This window comes from Trichosurus vulpecula, chromosome 2, assembly GCF_011100635.1.
Source record: "Trichosurus vulpecula isolate mTriVul1 chromosome 2, mTriVul1.pri, whole genome shotgun sequence".
NCBI lineage: Eukaryota > Metazoa > Chordata > Mammalia > Diprotodontia > Phalangeridae > Trichosurus > Trichosurus vulpecula.
The window spans coordinates 436,316,447-436,338,944 of NC_050574.1; the positions used below are offsets into that span (position 1 = coordinate 436,316,447).

Genomic DNA, 22,498 nt, shown 5'->3' on the forward strand with positions numbered 1-22,498 from the left:
TTTAATAAGCCATTTTAGAATTTCCCCCAAAATCAAAGTCAAATTCACTGGTTAATAGTTTGGAAATGTTCTCTTTCCTTTTTTGAAAATTGGGACATTTGTACTTTTCCAGTGCTGTGGTTATCTCTTCTGTTTTCCATGATCTTTCAAATATCACTAACAGTTATTCACCAATAATTACCTACCAGTTCTTTCACAACCTGAGAATGTATTTCATCCAGGCCAAGTCAAGTCAATAAACATTTATGAAGCACCCAAGTGCCTTGCACTGTGCTAATTGCTGAAGATACACAAAAAGAGGCAAGACAGTCCCTGCCCTCAAAGAGCTCACAATCTAATAGAAGATAAGCACAAATATGTACAAATATGTACAGAAAAAATAGGAAATTACTAAAAGAGGGAAGACACTAGAATTAACAGTGGTTGGGAAAGACTTCCTGTAGGAGGTAGGATTTTAGTTAGGACTTAAAGGAAACCAGAAGTTAGAGACCAGGAGAGTATTCTAGAACGGGCGATAACCACAGAAAACCCATGGAGTCAGGAGATAGAGTGTCTTGTTCAAGGAATAGCAGGCCAGTGTCGCTGGATCAAAGACTATGTGGTGGAAAGTAATGTATGGGAATACCTTGGAGATAATGCAGGATCAGTTCCAGACCCCCTTCCCCCCAATAAAGTGAATATCACAATAAAATGAGTTGTGCTAATTTTTTTTGGTGTTCCAATGCATATGTTATGTTTACACTATACTATCATATATTAAGCTTGTAATAGTATTACATCTTTAAAATGTACAAACCTTAATTAAAAAAATACTTTATTGCTAAAACATGATAATTATGATCTGAGCCTTCAGTGAGTCGTAATCTTTTTTCTAGAGGAAGGTCTTGCCTACATGTCGATGGCTGCTGACTGATCAGGGTGGCGGTTGCAGACGGTTGAGGTGTCTGTGGCAATTTCTTAAAATAACAATGAAGTTCAGTACATTGATTTGACTCTTCCTTTCACTTGACCACTTAGAGGCCACCGTAGGGTTATTAATTGGCCTGATTTCAATATTATTGTGTCTCAAGAAAGACAGGGAAGGGCCAGTCAGTGGGGCAGTCAGAAGACACATTTATTGCTTAAGTACATGATCTTTTTGGGGGACCATTTGTGGCCTCAAAACAATTACAACAGTAACATCAAAGTTCACTGACCACAGATCACCATAACAGATAAAATAATGATGAAAGAATCTGAAATACTGCAAAAATTACCAAAAAGTGACAGAGGCACTCTATGTGAGCACGTGCTGTTGGGGAAATGGCACCTACAGACTTGATCCACACACGGTTGCCACAAACCTTCAATTCGGAAAAAAAGAAAAAAATACAATAACTGTGAAGTGCAATAAAACAAAGTATACCTGCATAAGAAGATTGGAAAGGGTGGTGGGTGGATAGGTTATAAAGGACTTTGCATGCTAGAGGATTTTCTATGGGATCCTTGGAGTTGATTAAGTAGGGGGTGATGTAGTGAATGAAATTCATTAAAGACAACTATATGCTCCCTTAATATCTTCTTATTTACCTTGAGACACCAACTCCCTATTAGTCATTTTTTGTTGTGTCATTAACAGTATAAAGGTCATTTACTTTTGCAGAGAAAACAGGAAATGGGAATTGAGCAGCTCTGTTTTCTCTCCATCGTCAGTTATCCTCTTCCCATCTAAGCATCTCTTCAAGGCTTCCTGCTCCTCTCTGAAAACAAAAAACCAAAACCAAATCTTTTTTTTTGTCCATGGCTTCAGGTCATTTGACATTTAGCCTTCCTGACACTGACATTTGCTTTTTATTCATTCTCTGTTATCTGGTCTTGCTTCCGTCTTGTGTACATTTTAAAAAATCTAAGTCAGGGAGCAAGTTTCCTTCACATCCACATTGGCCTCTTTAGACAAACCTTACTTTTCCTTCTTGTTCCCTTTGTTTCTCCAGAACTTCATGAGCATCATCCATTCTTCCTGGATTCATTTCCCCGGTAGCATTTTACTCCATGGGATCCTCCTTATCTTCTTTTTCAACTCTGAAATCTGCTTTCCCAGAAATGCGGGGCATAGGTTAGGTGGTGCCGAGATTTCCTCCCCTCCACGGCTAACTTTAGGGCAGTGAGATGGTGCAGCGCATAGGGCACCAGGCCCGGAGTCAAGAACACTCGTCTTCCCAAGTTCAAATCCGGCCTGCACACTTACTGGGTCACCCCGGGCGAGTCGCTTGACTCTGCCTCAGTTTCCTCATCAGTAAAATAAGCTGGAGAAGGAAATGACAAACCACCGGTTTCTTTGCCCAGAAAACCCGAAACGGGGTCACCCAGAGGGCTAAACAAGGAAGAAATCACTGACTCTAAGGAAGAAGCCGCCACCTCCTCCTCAGAGCTAGAATCAAGTCTTCTTCCGTGGGTCCCTTGATCCTTTGTAAAGATAACAATAAGTCAGAAAGGTCTCGGCTTTTCTGCTTTTGGTACAAGTCTCCCATCGCTCCCGTCAGCGCTCTCACCAGGCTCGCGTTTCCCAGTCCATCTATTCACACCTTCCACTCCAATGCGGAATCCCCTTTGTTTCTCCCTCTTGGCTTTACCCCAACACTCCCCAGTCCTCTGGTTCCTGCATCTCCTCACTACGGGCGCTTTCTCAAGGTACACCACGTGTCTCTTCCTCTATTTCCCCCACCTATTGAAGCGCGGTTTAGTGGGAAGAACGCTGCATCTGGAGGCTCTAAGAGCGGGATGGGAAGCCCTGCTCTCCTGCACGCAGACTGACTGCCTTTGGAAGCTCGGGGGCATCGCCTCCCCCTCTGTGCCTCAGTTGCCTCACCTGTAAAATGAGGGAGCTGAATGCACTCACCAGGTACCCTCCTAGGAGGCCAAGTCCGGTCACTTTTGAGGCACGGCACAAAGCCCCTTCCTTACTTTTAATTTTCTTGAGTTGAGCAGTCTGGGCCAAGAAAGGACTCACTAAATCCAGTCTGCCCATCCCCCCATGCCCCCAATAGGCGAAGAGAGCGGTCTCTAGGACTGGGTGCGCTTGGCTTTGGGATTACACTGGCTGTTTGGAGCCGGCCTGGGGCAGCGGCCCCCGGGGGCTGTAGGGGTTAACACTCGGCATCTCTCTGGGGCCGGCCAGGCAAATCCCCAAGACCCAGGCTAACTCGGGAAGAGGGGGAATGGAAACGGGGGATGGAAGGATGTCTTGTAAGCCTCCCCCCCCCCCCCAAGCTGGGGTAGAAACCAGGGGAGAGCGAGCCGGAGTTCCGGCGTGGGCGCAGCGGGGTGCGGGTGGGGGGGGGTCTGGGCCCCCCGGTGGAGGTGCGTAACAATCGGCGTCGTTTCTGCGTGTGATTGTCTCATTGTTTTCCCTGTAGCGTGGGGGAGGGGGCGCGCGCGCCCGGCGCCGGCGCGGAGGGAGGGGGGAAGGGGAGGTTTCAGTTCACTGCCCGCGCGCTCGCTACCTTGGCAACAGAGCCCCGAGAGGAGAGTCCCTCCGTGAGCGGACTTCTGTCGACGCTCCTCTTACCCCCTCGCCCGGGGTCACTGTTCCGCCCTGCAGAGCGCCCCCTATACCCCTTTTCCTCTTTCCTCTTTCTTTTCCCCTCCCTCACCCTGCCCCTCGGCATCAACGCCCCCTTTGGGACTCCGTCCACGCCACCATCCCCCGCTTCACAAAATGGCCGCTGCGCCCGGCATCTGCGGTCACGTGACCCTCCACATTATCCGCTCTCGGCCTTTTTCTGGATAGCTCGGACTTCGGGGAGGCAACACGCAGGCGGGTGGGGGTAGGGTGGGGGCGGGGGAGGGGGCAGGTTAGAACGCAGAAATCTCACGAGATCTCCCAAGACCACAGACAAGGAGCTGAAAAAGGAAGGAGGATTGGGGGGAGGGTGAAAAGAAAGAGAATTTCCGCGAGATCTTGAGCGCTCCGAGTCTGGTAGAAATCGGGAAAGAGGAGTTCTCGCGAGGCCTTGAGGGTTCGAGGACGAGGGGGGGTGGGGGGAGGGGGGAGGGGAAAGGGGAAAGGACGTAGTTGGGGGGGGGGTAGCGAAAGAGAAGCTCTCGCGAATTTTTGAGGACTTTGCTCCGCTGAAGCGGTGGGAGAATAGGCTGTGACGGCTGGTTCCCGCGAGGTTAGGGCTGACTGATTGGCGCGGCAACCAGAAAGGAGAAGCGGTAGTGGTGGCGGTAGGGGGAGGTGTGCGCTGGGTAGGGAGAGGAGGCGACGGGGGACGGGCACGTCTTACGTGCTGACGTACGAGCCGTCGGAGTGGGTATATTAGGGCCGTGGCCGCGCCGGGCGTTCCAGAGCCGCAGTTCCCCGGTGAGAGGTGCTTTGCGGTGAGACATCCCCCTCACACAGTTGATCCGCAGTGGTAACGCCAGAGTCCCCGGTACTCTTCAGGGATGAGTCATGTGGCGGTGGAGAATGCGCTCGGGCTGGATCAGCAGGTAAGACGGCGAGGAGGGAAGGGGGTCGGCGCCCGCGCGGATCTCATCAGACTCCCGCCCTCCCCCCACAAGCCTGGCCTGTGGCGCAGTGCTAAACCCTGTTGGTCTGCGAGTATCCCGGCTCTTGAGTCATGTGCTCCGGGCCGGAGTCAGTCGCCTTTTCCGGGATGTGGAGGAGGAGAGAGAGCAGTCGGGGGGGGAAGGTCGGGGACCAGCGTGAGGAAAGGGACCAGGGAGAGGCGGGCTTTGTGTCGGGCCCGGCTCTCCCGAGGTATTGTCCGTGGTCCGCGCACAATGGCGGCTTTTGTGCGAGCGTGCGCAAGCGAGTCGGGAGGGAGAAGGGAGCGCGCGACGGGAGCGCGCGCCGAGGGGGGGGCTGGGTGCGCGCGCGCCGGAGGGGGCTCTTTGTCTCGAGTCTTTTGTGCGACTCTCTAAGGGTGTTTTGCTTCTCGAAGCCGGCTTTTGAGCAGGCCTTTGCGTTAGCCTTGTAGGGGTGGCTTCCGGCTTTTGGCAAGGGCTGTTTTGTCTCGCGGAAGGTGTGAATGACGAGGGACGGAAGACCCGATACGAGGTGGCGGGGGCGCGCGGGCTGACGGCCTTCGCTCTGGGTAATGGCGGCGGCCTCCTTTGTGTGCTGCTGCGTGGCTGGGCGGCGCTGCGGCCCGCTAGCGGGGTGGGGGGCGGGGGCGAGCGAGGAGCCGCCGGCGCAGGAGATGCGGAGGAGTCGGAAGACACGGAGCGGGAAATGGGTGCCCCGGAAGGGCCAGTTTTTAAGTCATTCTCTTCGGTTTAAAGGGTTTGGAACTTTTTTTATCTCCCCTTTTGAGGGGAGATCTTTGATTCCACTGTCCCGGTTGGCGAAGCCGCGTTTCCGGAGTGGAAAGTTTTGTGACGCAGATGGGCCGAGGAGGGATTGTGGGGGGGGAGGGGGAGGGAGGAATGGGCCGCTCTGTGCGCCGTTGCGCCGGGTAGTGGAGATATGGAGGTGGGGGGGGGGAAGGCTGCGGTGGGGAGATACCCGAGTGGTGAGGGTCAAGAGGCAGCATGTCCCCCTTAACGTTGTTAGCCTTACGTGATGGCTTCGTCTTGTGAGCCCTGATTTTGTCCTTCAGACCTGGGAGATTGGACAGAGGAAAAATTTCTGAAATTCGGATTTGGATGGAACAGGATGTTGAAGTGTTGGGTAGGGTACTACAGCTACAGTTTAAATACGTCTGAGAAACGTCTCGGTAGTCTTTACAGAGCGTGTGACAATTAGGTGAAAGGATGTGGGATGGAGAGGTGGATTATAGCGGTGGCACTCTAGGCTTTGGAGAGAAGTCCATTGTTTAGTTTTCAGGTTCGTGATTAATTCCGCAGATGGATCATAGCGATTAAGGTTTCGATCTTTAATGAGCTGCTAGGGGGCATTTGTGGAATATATTTGGTTATTTTAATTAAGTTTTAAAAGTGAATGTTGTATAGTTTGTTATTAGGTGTGTTTGCCAGTAAAACGTACTTGTCCAAAATGAGCCTTATGCAACAGCCTAGTAAAACTGGTTGGCAACAATGACCCGGAATTTGAGGATTGGGGATTTGCAATTTGGAGGACTTTGAGAGGGATCTGTTTATAATGATGCCGTCATTTGTATACCGACTGGCATCCAAAAGTAGTGACTTTGTTTTACCTTAAGTAGTGCATTGGTTTGAAGTCACTATCTAGAATTTTAGGAATGAATTACAACCCTTTTTGAATTCAGAATTGATTTGACCTTGACCATTGTAAAGCTTCGTATAAACATTAAAATTTAAGCAGTGGGAATGTTCCTGCTAATTAGGTCTTCAGAACGAAGCTCATAGAAATGTATAAATAATTGGGATTGAAGGGAGTAAGAACTGCCTTAATTATAGAATGTAAAATTAAAGAGCTTTCTCTCATGGTTTAAAGATGATTTTTTATATCTGCCAAGCATGTTGGATATTGGTGGGATAGGGCTTTTCATCGATGTAGTTTTTGGAAAAATAACAGGACAAGCTTTATTTTAATATGAATATGGATTACATCTTCTGGAGAGTAAGCATTACAAGGGCATTCATTGATCTTAATCAGCAAAGGAGGAATGGTATCTGCTTCCTACTTTACACATGATATATTTTCATAGGTGATGTATGGAGCAGGTTAATACATATATTGTAGTGTCATTCTATTTGTGAATGTCATGTGGGTTTATATCCAGTGACTTAAATTTTTAAAAGGTGGCATTTGTACTTATAAAGGTTTTTTAGCTATAATATACTTCTAATTTGTGTTAGTAATTTGTTTACTATATAGAGATGATTTCAGTTAATTACCACTGAAGTTCACTTTTTAGGGTAGTAAAAGATACTTTTTAACCTAGGTTTTTGAAGTTGGACCAGTTTTGATCTCAAAGGGAATAAATAAAAGTGGGTGTGAATGGTTGGAGAACGTGGCCTTAAGAATAAAGATTGAGATTAGAGAAATGGAGGTGCGAGAGAGCTAAAGAACTTGAAATGTCTCCTTGAAATTGAAATTTTAAAAGGAAAGTATTTTAAGGCTCCAAATAGAGTAATCGCAATCATACTAATGTGTGTCCCCCCCAAGGAGAACAATTTTATATAAAAGATCATAGATCTAGATCTAGAACTGGAAGGGACTTGAGACCCTGAGAAGTTGGAATTAGTCCAGCATTTTACAGATGAGGAAACTGAGGCATAGGGAAGTGGCTTACTCCTTAAACAGAAGGCTTTATTACTAATCATTTACTTTTATTATTCAAAATATATAGGCTCGTCCCTTAAAATGAAGTACAAAGAAATTATCTATACTCAGGAAAAATTTATAAGCTGCACTCTTTGCAAAGGCAGATTTGGTGCAGGGCGTAATACAAACCCTGTATTGGGGACAATGTGGTATGAATGCTAAAGAATATTTTTTACAAAAATAACTTACATGTGAAGCGTTAGATCAGTATATCTTTATGCATGAGATTTTATAATTTAAGGTTTGTAACGAAGTTCCTATAAAAAGGTAAGCTTATACTAGGTCTCCCTTATTAATAATTGACAAATTCTAGGTCCAGTAATTCCCTAGTAGTAAGGCATATTAAAAAAAATAGCCAAGAGATTAATATTCACTTTTCTCTCTCACACAAGCCCAAAGGTTGGGTGGGTAGGAGCTCTGATAGAGGCATTTTTAGGTTAGGAAAAAGGTTTAGGATATTAGGTAACTCATAGGTCAATTTAGTCACTGAGCCAAAGCTTAGAAATTGGCTGACCCTTAGCCCTTTTGCTTATTAAAGCCACATGTCAGTTCTCTTTCCCTGAGTCATTTAATGTATACCGACAGTATAAATAGTTAATCTTTAGTTCTCTTTTCTTCTAGTTTGCTGGCCTAGACCTGAATTCTTCAGATAATCAGAGTGGAGGAGGTACAGCGAGTAGTAAGTATAAAATTTTAGGTGATTAATTTTCGGGGGGAGGGGATTCTAACTTGATTTTTAAAAAGCTTTTTTCTTATGTCTTATGTCAAGAGTGCCAGGAAACTCTTTAAGACTATCATTTGTTGCTAAAGATTTAAAGACTGTTCTTACTTTGGCTGAATTTTTAACTGTTGAAAGACAGATGTAACAACCCCATGGGACATGTGAATTTATCTTCTAAGTAGGTTTGGTTGGTGAAAAACCCAAAACAAAACCTTTGACCCAGTAAAAGAGAGTAGGGGGTTTACTAAATTCTCTTTCACAAGAACCAAAAGAATTTCTATACTAGGTAGGTCAGAACCAAGATTGTCTTTGTAGTGTTTTGGTGAATGATTTGGAAATTTTATAATATGAGGGAGAGATTTGCTATATAGATGTGAGGTTGGGATGGAATATTTGTTGATTGAGCATACTAGCCAAATGAATTTTTGACAATGTTAATCTTTGTTACTAAAAACTGTTATAGTAAAGTCACTGTAGACAAATGAGTTGACTTTTTTATTTAGATCTTTTAACACCCCAGTCTCTAGCAGTTTAGTAATCCCATTTTTCCTTTTTCTACTTAATCCTGTTTTTCCTTTTTTTAATTAAAGTGAATGGAGATAGTTGCAGAAGAGGGAAAGGAGTAAGGAATTTTGATTTTATGATCTTAGAAAGCCAGAGACATGGAAAGTAATTAAAATTACAAGTCTATGGAGTTTTTCCAGCAGACTGTAAACTCCATGAGGAAAAGAGGGGAAGGTGATGGTAATCCTTGTGAATGGCATTTTGCTCTTAATTTAATGAATAGATTCTCCACAGTTGGAAAGTGATAGTGACTCACTGCTACTGACTTGATTGATATGTTTTCAAGTTATTCAAGCAGTAAGTGATGAGTTCCTCATTTGTTTTGAATATCCTATTGATATGATTTGATGTTGTTATTACATCTTTGCATTTTAAGTTAATTCAAGAACTGTTCCAACTTGGCCAGAGATTTTTAACCAAGTTGAGAATTAAAGTAGTTAATCTAATGAATTGGCAAATCTCATTCCTGGTTGGGTTTTCCCCCCCAAATTTACTTGGATTACCCTTCTCCCCCATCCCCAAATCTTCTTAGAATTTTGTTTTTGCTGTACTAAGATTTTTTCTTAACGGTAAGTATATTGGAACAATAAAATTAGACAAATAAGACCCTGATGTTTTTTCCAAGTTAGTTGAGTTTAAACAGGTATATATCTCCTTTGACAAGCCCTCTTCCCCCACTTTGGTTACACTGTTTATAAAGAACTCTTGTTTTAAAGATTTTTGTAAAGATAAAATTATATTTTTTTAGAAGGACGTTATATTCCTCCTCATTTAAGGAACAGAGAAGCTTCTAAGGGTAAGACATTTTTCTAATGTATATCATCTCTAATAAGGTACAAATTGTCCCCTTTAAGTGTTTAGAAACTTCAAGAACCAATTTCTGCATTGAGTGAATAAGAATCCTTACGTGAGCACTAGGAGTTATACTGTTAAAAGGAATATTTTCAATTGTATTCCATTTTGAATGTTACACAGTTAAGTACACTATTGCTTGCTCCTTGGTAGAATAAGGAGCTCATGCACGTTATGATGGAAATAAGTTTCTTTTATTTGAACTGATCTTGTATATACTAACCATGGTCTAGACCAGGGATGGGGAAGCCTGCAGCCCACATGTGGCCCTCTAGGTCCTCAAGTGCAGCCCTTTGAATCCAATCTTCACAGAACGAATAATGTTAATATATGTTAATAATATAATAATAATAAAAGTATGTTAATAAAAGGATTTATTTTGTAAAACTTCTCAGTGAAAAGGCTGCTCCCAAGGACCTAGTAGGCCACAGATTCCCCACCCCTAGTTAGACCAAGTTTTTAGGATCATTTTGTGATATCATTATTTAACAGTATTTCAAGCATCCATTTCTGATTTAAATTGTAATCCTTACTACTTTTGAAGCAAAAGAGTTTATTTCACATTTTCAATGGCACAGTTTTCATTCTTAAATGAATTGGGTTGGCATAAATGGTTCGTATCTTAAAACTGTTTTACCGAATATTTTACGGAATAATGTACTTACATGTAATGTTTTATATATGTATATATATTTTTTATTTACATATATATGTAAGTTCATGGAGCTCTGGATAGGTGATTAGCAGTAAATTTAGCATTATCCATTTTCCTCATGCTATAATTTGATTTGTTAGCTTTGAATAAAATATTTCAAAAAAATTCTTAACAAGAAAATTGTTTCTAACTCTACAAACCATCTCCTTAGTGTGGACTTTCTTGGGGGCAACAAGGTATTTAGAAAGAACTAGACTATGCTGTGTTTTACAGATGAAATTGAAAAGTTAAGTAATTTAATGTTCAAGGGCACACAGCTAGCTTTGAGGAGTGAAAGAAGTGTTGCTGAATCACCACATTCAAACATGTACATCCATTGACCTTTTTTTGCATTTTCAACTGTTTTGTTTTTAGATCACCTTCATTTCTGTTCTATCCTGTGAAGTCCATAATTTGTAAACGAAAGTTTTAAGTTGGGAAGGCTCAGCAAAACAAATTAATAGCATTTTACCTATTGCTGAATTTAAATGCTTAATAATTCCCATCTAGATATTTTTAGTTTTGCATTCGTGTTCTAAAATGTTTTCTGACCACTACAGCGCCAGGAAAAAGGGAGGGAGGAAAAGGGGTTGTTTTTATTAAAAGTATATGTGGCTCAATTTTTTTAAGACAAGATTACCAATGAGGCACTTAGGTGGTGCATTGGATAGAGTGCCATGGCTTAGAGTCAAATCTGACCTCGGGACACTTAATAGTTGTGTGATTCTGGACAAGTCACTTCACCCTGTTTGCCTCAGTTTCCGCATCTGTAAAATGAGCTGGAGAAGGGAAATGGCAAACTGCTCCAATATCTTTGCCAAGAAAACCCCAAATGGGTCATGAAGAGTGGGACACAACTGAAGTTGAACAACACATAAGATTTAGAATTGGGTGGATACTCAATCATCTAGGGCTCTTCTCTCCCTCCCCCCCCCCCATCCCTTCAATTTTTTTTTAACTGAAGAAACCAGTAGGGCTTGTCATAAAAGATAAATATCGAAGCAAGATTTTGAATTCAGGTTCCAGAGGAATATTGGGTCATCTTAGTTTTATCTGTAATACAGTGTTCCCAACAAATAGTCATTTACCTTAATTATTGTATGGTATTTAGCTGTTACTACTTAAAGGGCATAAAATTACTATAAATACGAGAGGACCGAGTTCTATATGTTCCAAAGCGAGAGCAGTTTTAAGCTATTAAAGATAAAGTATATATGCTTTGTATACTCTAAAGTATATAAGCACTGTCTCAAATTAAAGGCAGCCCCAAATTATACTGAACTAAAGGATCTGTTTTTAAATCTACATGAAGACTATTGTGCTGGATTAATATTTTATGCACCATTGACTAAAAGCAGAATTTAACACATTTAATTTCCTGAGTAAATGATCTTAGAGGACTTGTTTTCAGGATCACAGCATTTTTCAAAAGTAGTAGTACACCAGACAAATTGGCAGATATTTGGTATATTTAAATAGCTTTCCACTGGGTATTTGACAATATCACTTAGCCTTAAATCCTGTATTAGTAGATGGACCTCTGTACAGATCCTTTACTACCTAATTTTACATTTACTATTAGTCACACAAATGGGTAAGAGAGATGGTTCTTGATCATAAATTTTTAGTGTGACTTTCCTGCCTGATTGTTACTTTCACATACAATCTAATATGTAACATTTAACGATGTTAAAACTTAGATTGTACATCATAGGATTAATTAAATTAAACAGGGAAATTAATTGCTCAACTACTTCAGAAATATAAATTTGGTCCTGTGTCAGCTTTTCATCTAACCAATTGCTTATGGATATTTTTGCTAAAACTTAATTGTAATCTGGATAAAAAGTGTGGTGTGGAACAGCATTTAGGACCCTAAAGAAAGGGAACATTCTTCGTTTTGAGGTGGGGGGGGCGGTGCTCTTGAACCTTGAATATGATGGCAAAGTGATATAAGAGAAACCCTGAGTTCAGAGTTGTAAACTGGATTTTAATCTAGAATATTTATTTACCTGTGTGACTGTCACTTCTCTGGCCTTTACTTGGCCTTTTCATCTGTGAGGTTATGGGTTGAGCTAGCTTTCAACATCTTCAACTCTTAATGTAGAAAATTATAATGTACGTTATTAATAATTCTTTACATTTTGAAAGATGAGGAAGAATCACTAGACACCTATTCTCCAGTGTGTCCCTTTTTCTTCCCCTCCCCTGTAAATATTGAATTATATATAATTTTATTGTCAGCACATTTAGACACCTAGTTTGGGAAGGGTTCAGAGAGTACAGTCATTGGAATGGTCTTCTTGCACATAACCATTTTATAGCAAAGAATACTGTTTGTTAACAACATGATTCCAATTTAATAAACTGAAGCAACCCTTCTCTTATAACTGGAGAATGTTTTTTTTTTGTTTTTTTGGTTTGTATTCCTGCCCTTTTTATCCTTTTTTGGGGGGGAAGGAGGCAGGGCAGTTGGGGTTAAGTGACTTGCCCAAGGTCACACAGCAATTAAATGTGTCAAGTGTCTGAGGCTGGATTTGAACTCAGGTCCTCCTGACTTCAGGGACATTACTCTACTTACTGCGCCACCTTGCTGCCCCATATCCTTTTAAAGAATTTACAAAATAAGACAATTAAAATGTATCATCTAACCTGTGTATAGATTACCAGGTTCCAAATACTATATTCTGGGCTCCTCTGCCTCTGTCATGTCAGGGCTGAAACCTTGTCTGATCGTATATGGACAGACTCTATTACCCTGTTACAAGGCTTTAGGTTTCTAAATAAGTTCTAGTGTTTGGTCCTAGCAGTTGAAAGAAGAAAGTCAATCTTGTTCATTTTTTGGTAGGATTCTACGATAAAGATAGTTCGGGGTGGAATTCTGGTAAAGATAAGGATGCATATAGCAGTTTTGGCTCTCGTAGCGATACAAGAGGGAAGTCCAGTTTCTTCAGTGATCGTGGAAGTGGATCAAGAGGAAGGTGTGTGATTTGATCTATTCTGACTATTCTCTTGCATGATTGTATACATAATTGTCTTGAGCAAATATGTTTTTGGTGTTAGAAAAATCCACATGCTTGTTTTTTATTGACTCTTAAAATGGCTTTTTAAAAATTCCAAATTTATTTTCTGTATATGGAGCATAACATATAATCACTGCTTTTTAAAAAGTCTAATTAGAGATCTACAAAAATGAGACCTGCATCATTGTTAATCTTTGATATTTGAATATTAAAAATGTAGGCTAATCTAGTAAATAGCCTAACTTGTTTGAAGTTTTTGCGGGTTCTTTCTCATAAATTTTAAACACCTTGTATTTTTGATTACACGAGTGTGGTGAACTGACTTTATAGCTGTGGTTAATCCTGTATCCTGATTTTTCGCAAACATGGTATACCAGGCCTAAAACTAAACACATCTTAATTCAGGTAAGGACTATTTTCTACCTTTTGTCCCAAGTCTTATACTGGGGAATTCTTTCCTATAAAGATTATAATGTGATTGGGGAAAGCAGTACTTTGAGGCTGGTGGTTTCCCCAAATAACATTTTTCATGAACAACTTGGATAAAATGTAGGAGTAAGCTGTGACCTAATGATACATAGAAGCTCGAAAATGTTTATCTGATCCCTAAATGAGCCATTGGCCTGTGTTTGATAAGTCTAGAGACATCATGGCATGCTTGGAAAAAACAAAAGATGACAAATACAAGTTTGGTAGGTGAGAAGCCAGAATGTTGAGAGTCAATGTTAATGTACTTCTAAAGTAGATTGGTTTGTGGCTTTTTGAAGCACTCCCTTGGTATTGCCTAATAAGTCAGATAAGCAGCATGGGATGTCTTATGATGTTGGGGGTCATCTTCTCTCCCTGAATGGGTAGTGTATGTGATAGTTGTTTTCTCCTGTTTAGATTTGATGATCGTGGAAGAAGTGACTACGATGGCATTGGCAGTCGTGGTGACAGAAGTGGCTTTGGCAAATTTGATAGGAGTGGGAATAGTCGATGGTCTGATAAATCAGATGAGGATGACTGGTCAAAACCACTTCCACCAAGTGACCGCTTGGAGCAGTAAGTAATTTCCAAAATATTGATTCAGTGTGTATCTTCAGTTTATGTCATTTAGTAACTACAGTTGAACTTGTGGTTTCAGGGAACTCTTCTCTGGAGGAAACACTGGAATTAACTTTGAGAAATATGATGACATTCCTGTTGAGGCAACAGGCAACAACTGTCCCCCACACATTGAAAGTGTAAGCATTTGACTCCCCCCGCCCCCCCATATTCTGTATTTCCATCTAAAGGGCTCCTTTTTAGATTTCAGAACTTTTGAAGTCATAGTAAATACCATAAATGGACTTAGTTTATTATTTATTAAAACTCATCCATAGTGTAAAATGTGAGAATGAAGGTAGAAACCATTCACTATTACAAATCAGTTATTTTCTACCGGCATAGAAAAATTCTAGGCTAGCGACATGGCAAGGGGAATTGGGGGGTGGGGGAGCGGGAGCAGTAAGTGCTAAGATTATGTGAAGTTTGGATTGGCTATGAAGTTTCTTAAATTTCCTTTTGGTATTCTCAGTGGAACTAAAATATCTGTAATTGAGATTATCTTTGAGAGGCGTGCTTAACTGTATTCTTGAATAATCCTCATTCTAGTTAACATCTTGTATTCATAATATCTTTACATTTCTTGACAGTTTAGCGATGTTGAAATGGGAGAAATTATCATGGGTAATATTGAACTTACTCGTTACACTCGTCCTACTCCAGTGCAGAAACATGCTATTCCTATTATCAAAGAAAAGAGGGACTTGATGGCTTGTGCCCAAACAGGTACAATTATTCAACCAATATAAACATTGACTATTAGAAGTTCTGGTAGAGAGATTTACATTTACTGGGAGAAGAAACGTTTTATTATCGTAGTACTTCCCCTCAAAACACCTAATAGCTTAAACTTCATTTTTCCCCGAAACCTTGACTTCAAATCATAGTTGTTCATTTGACTTATAATTATGTGAAGTTGCCTAGTATTGAAATCCACTAGCTATTAAATCCCCAATGCCATTTCAAAGTACAACTTAAGCAAGTAAAGTTACTAGATGAACAAAGAGAAATAAAGGATACTTTATTACCTTAATGTATACTGGAACACATTGTGATTAGAATAGAAAAGTAACAATTGTATGACTTTCTTTCCTGTCTTTGGTTTGATAAGACACATTCCTGATATTTTTGAAAGCTAGTGATTGAAGTAGACCAATCTTATATTAGAATTTAAATTCCTCATGGGATGTTAAGTAGCATTAAAATTTCTCCTGGCTAAGGTATGGCATTTTGGTTTGCTTTTCAAGTTAGTGAATAGAGTTGTATACCTTCAATTTTAAAGCTGGTTTGGTTTTGGATAATTTACTTTTTTGTTTCCTTTAATAGGATCTGGAAAAACTGCTGCATTTCTTCTGCCAATTTTGAGTCAGATTTATACAGATGGTCCAGGCGAAGCATTGAGGGCTATGAAGGTTTGTTTTCCAGTTTATGAATGCTAAAATTTTACATTTCCTCTAGTGATATTCACTGCTCATGAGTGTTAAAGCTTTTGAAACAAAAGTGAGGTACAAAATCACTTTGATCTATTTTGGTTCATGTTTAAGTCGTTTTGCACCTCTTGTGTCAGGCAACTTTTCAAGTGTGGTGCCTCAGATTTAAAAAGTGATCAGCTTTTGATAAGATTTTTTTAAAATAGTCCCATAAAACCACTGATTTTAAATTTTATTGTATCATGGACTGCTTCTTAGCATAAAGTTTCAGATGCGTAAAATGAAATACATAAGATTTGAAATTAAACCAAATTGTGTCGAAATAGTTAACAATAAAAAAAAATTAAGGTCAAGGACCACAGGAAAAACCCACCTTGTTTTAGACTAAAAATATTCCTGTTTATTTAAATCTGTGTGCTGATATTACAGGAAAACTTTTAAAAAAACTGGGTGACATCTTGAGAGATTCACATATTAACGGAGTCCTTTTACATTGCTTTGTTCCATTGTTGGCACTCAATTAATGAAATGCTGAATTAATACTTTAAGCCACTCTTTGTACGATCTTTTTGATAAAGTGATTCATTTTATAGGAAAATGGAAGGTATGGGCGTCGTAAACAATACCCAATTTCCCTGGTTTTAGCGCCAACAAGAGAACTGGCAGTACAGATCTATGAGGAAGCCAGAAAGGTAATCTTAAGTTACTGGTGATTTATTCTTATCATGAAAATTAATCAGTTTCCATTTCCGAAAAATATAACCTTTTCTTTTCCAACAGTTTTCATATCGGTCTAGAGTTCGTCCATGTGTAGTCTATGGTGGTGCCGATATTGGTCAACAGATTCGAGACTTAGAACGTGGATGCCACTTGCTTGTGGCAACTCCAGGACGTCTGGTAGATATGATGGAAAGAGGAAAGATTGGCTTAGATTTTTGCAAGTATGTTAATAATTGTCTTAGTTGTTCTGCTTGTGTAAGATGGTCTTTTAGTTATCTGAACAATGATATTCTTTTAAAAGTCCCTTTTACAAATTTTATTTAAAAATAGAACCACCTACATTTTGAGGATTGTGGTTCCAAAATCATTCTGTTTTTTAACCATTTGGTTGGCATATATCAGTATCACAGCTAAACTTTTATACTATTAATATTGGAAGGTTAGCGTATGTGCAAAACTAGAAAGCAGATGTGCCCCTTGTTTTTACAGAATTACGTTGCATTCAAACATTACAGATTTGTCTGTTGGCTCTTAAGAAGCCATTCATTTTTTAAAAATGATTTACATACAGAGTATTACATATGGTATACCCTTTAATTTTACATAGACTTATAATATATTACAAAGATTGAATTCTCTGGTAATGATTTTTGCTTGGACAAACGTATAGTTCAATCTTAAGTTTGAACTATATTGACAATTTTTCTGCCGTTAGGTATCTAGTGTTGGATGAAGCTGACCGTATGCTTGATATGGGGTTTGAACCTCAGATTCGTCGTATAGTTGAGCAAGATACTATGCCACAAAAGGGAGTTCGCCACACTATGATGTTTAGTGCTACTTTCCCCAAGGAAATACAGGTACAGTTTGTTTTTTAAATGTCATATATTTAGATGATGATATTTACTTTAGTGGATACTAAGTTTGTTTTCTTCCTATAGATGCTTGCTCGTGACTTCTTGGATGAATATATCTTTCTGGCTGTAGGCAGAGTTGGCTCTACTTCTGAGAACATCACACAGAAAGTAGTGTGGGTGGAAGAATCAGACAAACGGTCATTTCTGCTTGACCTCCTAAATGCCACAGGTAAAGAAAATTACGACGAATTTCAGCACAGCTCTGGTGGCTCAGGTAATGAGAATCTGTGTTAGTTGGAGGAAAAGCTTTTAGTCTTTACCTCCTTGTTCATAACATGCTATTAAAACATTCTGTTTGAATTACTTCAATTTGCATGCCTTTAAGTGCAACTAAAATTCAACTGGTATAAAACTTTCACCACTTGGTGGTGCTCAGTATTTATAAATTATCCTAGTGTTGAAAGCAATCTTTTCCATCCTTTCCAAATTCAGGCAAAGATTCACTGACCTTAGTGTTTGTGGAGACCAAAAAGGGGGCAGATTCCTTAGAAGATTTCTTATACCATGAAGGATATGCTTGTACCAGTATCCATGGAGACCGATCTCAGAGAGATCGAGAAGAAGCACTTCACCAGTTCCGCTCAGGAAAAAGCCCAATTTTAGTAGCTACAGCAGTAAGTACACTAATTTTATTTATAATCTCAATATGTACATTTTTAAAAAACGACCAGACCTAAACAATGTTTTTTTCAGGTAGCAGCAAGAGGACTGGATATTTCCAATGTGAAACATGTCATAAACTTTGATTTGCCGAGTGATATTGAAGAGTATGTACATCGAATTGGTCGTACAGGTCGTGTTGGGAACCTTGGTAAGGTTTTTAACTGGTGAGAAACCTAACTATATGTTGCATTGTGATCTCTTGCAAAGCACTTAGTGGGGTTTTAAAACTTAATCAGTAATTACAACAGAGTGGTGATACTTCATATCTTGGTGGATATGATGTAATTAAATAACTGGTCATGTGGTTCAGATACAGGAAAAAAGGACATTTGATTGGTTTGGGCCACCAATTTTTAACCCAGTTGCCAGCAGTAATAATGGAGAGGTAGAATATTCTAATGCTTTGTAGAAAACACAGCATGGGGTAATTCCTTTGACCTGTTTTAGGTCTTGCCACTTCATTCTTCAATGAGAGGAACATCAACATTACCAAGGATTTGCTGGATCTTCTTGTTGAAGCTAAACAAGAAGTGCCATCGTGGCTAGAAAGTATGGCTTATGAACATCACTATAAGGGTAGCAGTCGTGGACGTTCTAAGAGGTACTAAAGTTAACCTCATTTTCAATCCAGTCTTCGGTAAATCTTCTATTTTTTATGGAATGATGGTATAATGTGTTTTTATGCTTTTCTTTCTCCCTAACAGTAGTAGATTCAGTGGAGGTTTTGGTGCCAGAGATTATCGACAAAGTAGTGGTGCCAGCAGTTCTAGCTTTAGTAGTAGTCGAGCAAGCAGCAGCCGCAGTGGTGGCGGAGGTGGCGGTCATGGCAGCAGCAGAGGATTTGGTGGAGGTAAGTTCTTTAAGATTTAATGACTTCTTTTCTCCCTTGAAGTAATTAAAAAATATAGGGCTTTTAACTTGAGCTTAAAGTGATTTTAAGGAGTAATGTGGTATCTAATGTATGCTTTTTTGTTTGTTTAAGGTGGCTATGGAGGCTTCTACAACAGTGATGGATATGGAGGAAATTATAACTCCCAGGGGGTTGACTGGTGGGGTAATTGAATCTGCTCACAGCAGGTCACCCTACCAAACAAGCTAATATGGAAACCACATGTAACTTAGCCAGACTATACCTTGTGTAGCTTCAAGAACTCGCAGTACATTACCAGCTGTGATTCTCCACTGAAATTTTTTTTTTAAAGGGAGCTCAAGGTCACAAGAAGAAAGGAAAGGAACAATCAGCAGCCCTATTCAGAAGGTGGTTTGAAGACTTCATTGCTGTAGTTTGGATTAACTCCCCTCCCACCCACCCCTACCCCAAACTGCATTTATAATTTTGTGACTGAGGATCATTTGTTTGTTAATGTACTGTGCCTTTAACTTTAGACAACTTTTATTTTGATGTCCTGTTGGCTCAGTAATGCTCAAGATATCAATTGTTTTGACAAAATAAATTTACTGAACTTGGGCTAAAATCAAACCTTGGCACACAGGTGTGATACAACTTAAACAGGAATCATCGATTCATCCATAAATATTACAAGGAAAAACTTATGCGGTAGCCTTCATTAGGGCTTTTGATACTTGCAGATTTGGAAAAACAAAACCAAAAACCAAAAACAAACATCTTGAAGCATATCAATGGAATTAGTTTCTAATGTGGCAAACTGTACTAAGTTAAAGTTCTGATTTGCTCACTCTATCCTGGATAGGTACTTAGAACCTGATAGTCTTTAATAAGCCATTCCAGTCATGATGAGGTGATGTATGAATACATGCATACATTCAAAGCACTGTTTTCGAAGTTAATGCAAGTAAATACAGCAATTCCTCTTTCAATGTTTAGGCAGATCATTAATGTGAGCTAGCCAAATGTGGGCAGAATATTACAGGGAAAGTTTAAAGGTCTGATAACTTGAAATAGTTTTTAGGAGAATTCATCTATTTAGACTTTTTAAATGCCTGCCATAAATGAAAATTGAAATGGTAGAATGGCTGACCACAGCAGTGACTGGTCCTCTTTAAGGGCCTGACTGATTTTGGTCTAATAACGCATGCTAGTGTTGATGTTTTTTGGTCAAGAGGGTATGAACAGGAAGAATTATGCAGCAGGCTTTATTTTAATGCAGATTCACATTACTCTGTTCAAGCTGCGTTGAGATGTTAAACTGGCTTACTGTAGACTTTGTAAAAATGGCTCCAGAAGAGTAACAAACTGAAATCTTTGAGATCACAGAGGTTGGAAATATGTACATAACTGCACAAGGTGTCAATTCTGCTATCAGTGCAGTTTTAGTCAGTTTTAGTTGCATAGGTTTCCATTGTATTTATAGTCTGTTTATGCTAAATCTGGCCAAAGATGAGTATTGTCCACCACTAAAAATGCCTCTGCCACTTGGAATTTCTGTGCTAACTTTGTGGCCAGAGTGCCGTGATCAAAACTCTCAATCTTTTTTCAGTGGCATAGGAAGACGGCAAAAATCTCCTAAAGTGCAATAGATTTTCAAGTGTATTGTGCCTTGTTCTAAAACTTTTATTAAGTAGGTGCACTTGACAGTATTGAGGTCATTTGTTATGGTGCTATTTCAATTAGTCTAGGTTTAGGCCCTTGTACATTTTGCCCATAACTTTTTACAAAATACTTCTTTTATTGCACATTCAGAGAATTTTATATATATGTCTTGTGTGCGTGTCCTTAAACTTCCAATCTTATTTTGTCTCTTGGAGATTGTTGAACGCAGCTTGTCTAAGAAGGGGAAGGGACTAGATTCTAAAATTTATTTGGGACCATGGGAATGATAGTTGGGAAGAAAACTATTTGCACACGACAGATTTCTAGATACTTTTTGCTGCTAGTTTTGTGTAATATTTATTGAACATTTTGACAAATATTTATTTTTGTAAGCCTAAAAGTGATTCTTTGAAAGTTTAAAGAAACTTGACCAAAAGACAGTACAAAAACACTGGCACTTGAATGTTGAATGTCACCGTATGCGTGAAATTATATATTTCGGGGTAGTGTGAGCTTTTAATGTTAAGTCATATTAAACTCTTAAGTCAAATTAAGCAGACCCGGCATTGGCAGTGTAGCCATAACTTTCTGATGTTAGTAAAACAAAATTGGCAACTTGAAATTAAAACATGCCAAGGTTTTGATACACTTGTCTTAAGATATTAATGAAACACTTCTAAACACTGATGTGAAGTGTCCAGATTCTCAGATGTTTGTTGCGTGAGTTTTGTTTAGTTGTGTGTTTTTGTTTTTTTTTTTTTTTTCTCCGTGAATGTCTGGCACATTGCAATCCTCAAACATGTGGTTATCTTTGTTGTATTGGCATAATCAGTGACTTGTACATTCAGCGGTAACATTTTAGCAAGTTTTATCAGCCAGCAATATTTTCAGTTCATAAATAAGGATTCAAAAATCATATGCAAGAATGGATTTAAACTTGCTGAATGTAAAGATTGAACTTCAAGTCACTGTAGGTTTAGTAATTGCTTATTGTATTAGTTTAGATGCTAGCACTGCATGTGCTGTGCATATTCTGATTTTATTAAAATAAAAAGTTGAACTGCAGAGTCTACTTTCCTTTGTTACTCTCACTTGCAGCCCAATATATTAGGTGAAATAAATATAGATTCCTTTGTAAAAAAATTCCTGTTATTTTCAACCTCAAAAGTGAAATGGGAGACTTTAAGTTTTTATCCTAACATCCAGTACAGATAAGTTGTTTCATAGAAAGAACACTTTAACTTTTTAGAGGCTCAAGTCAGTAACCATCTGGATGAGTGAGGCTGGATTTGGAGTTAAATTTGCGTTTGCCACCAACCAGCTATGACCTTGTACAAGTTCATAACCTCTCCTTGTGTGTAGTGAGTGGGATATACTGGATAATCTTTCAAGATTATTACCAACTTTAAATACTGAGAAATTGACGGTATAACTGAGGCACTGATGGTAAAGGAATATAGGTATATTACAAGGTACAAGGGGTAGAATTCAGAGGTTAGGTCCTATAGGACTTCATGCCAATATAGTTAGAAGAGTTATGTCTATGTAATATCCTCCAGTTAGCTTACTTTAAGAGCCCAATTAAATTGAGTTTTAGAAACAATTTATTAAGCACCTTTCTATTCAGGGTAATTAGCTAGTGATGTTGGGGATATGAAAAATATCCCTGTCATCAAGGAATTGATATTCTGAGGAGTTAAAAAAAACAGGTACACAAACAAAGCAGTTTCAAAGAAGTACCAGTAAGTTTGGGAATCTAAAAATAACGGAGAAAAGGAATGAAGCCTAGCATTAACATTATCTCAGGCTTAGAAGGCAGTAATCATCTCAACTATTTGATGAGTGAGTGGAACAGAAAAGGAAGACCTGACATGAATGTAGTCCAGTGCTGATAATGATTTGTTTGGAAGAAGTTAGGTATTTAGACTACCACAGTAAGCTCCAAATGGATGTGACCCTAAACAATGTAATTTTTAAATAATGGGCTTGGCTCTTGATACCTGGCTAAGGGAAAATCTCAACCAATCAGAGATTAGGGGTGTTCTTATATATAGATTATTATGTAAAATGAGCTTTTGTACA

The 22,498-nt window shown here is 39.6% G+C and overlaps 1 protein-coding gene across 2 annotated transcripts; it reads left to right on the top strand.

The window, feature by feature from the left end:
• The first annotated feature begins 3,530 nt into the window (after nucleotides 1–3,530).
• On the top strand, nucleotides 3,531–21,481 carry DDX3X (DEAD-box helicase 3 X-linked). Of its 2 annotated transcripts, none has more exons than XM_036745553.1 (17): nucleotides 3,531–4,473; nucleotides 7,856–7,913; nucleotides 9,268–9,315; nucleotides 12,914–13,046; nucleotides 13,974–14,132; nucleotides 14,215–14,314; nucleotides 14,765–14,900; nucleotides 15,501–15,586; nucleotides 16,198–16,296; nucleotides 16,385–16,545; nucleotides 17,040–17,184; nucleotides 17,266–17,410; nucleotides 17,674–17,855; nucleotides 17,935–18,052; nucleotides 18,352–18,505; nucleotides 18,609–18,754; nucleotides 18,887–21,481. In XM_036745553.1, the coding sequence occupies exons 1-17, from the start codon at nucleotides 4,429–4,431 to the stop codon at nucleotides 18,964–18,966; spliced, it is 1,995 nt and encodes a 664-aa protein (XP_036601448.1). In that variant the 5' UTR covers nucleotides 3,531–4,428; the 3' UTR covers nucleotides 18,967–21,481. The 2 variants fall into 2 exon arrangements, with proteins under 2 accessions (XP_036601448.1, XP_036601447.1); XM_036745552.1 differs by having other exon boundaries at nucleotides 4,333–4,473; nucleotides 17,266–17,455.
• Nucleotides 21,482–22,498: the final 1,017 nt, after the last annotated feature.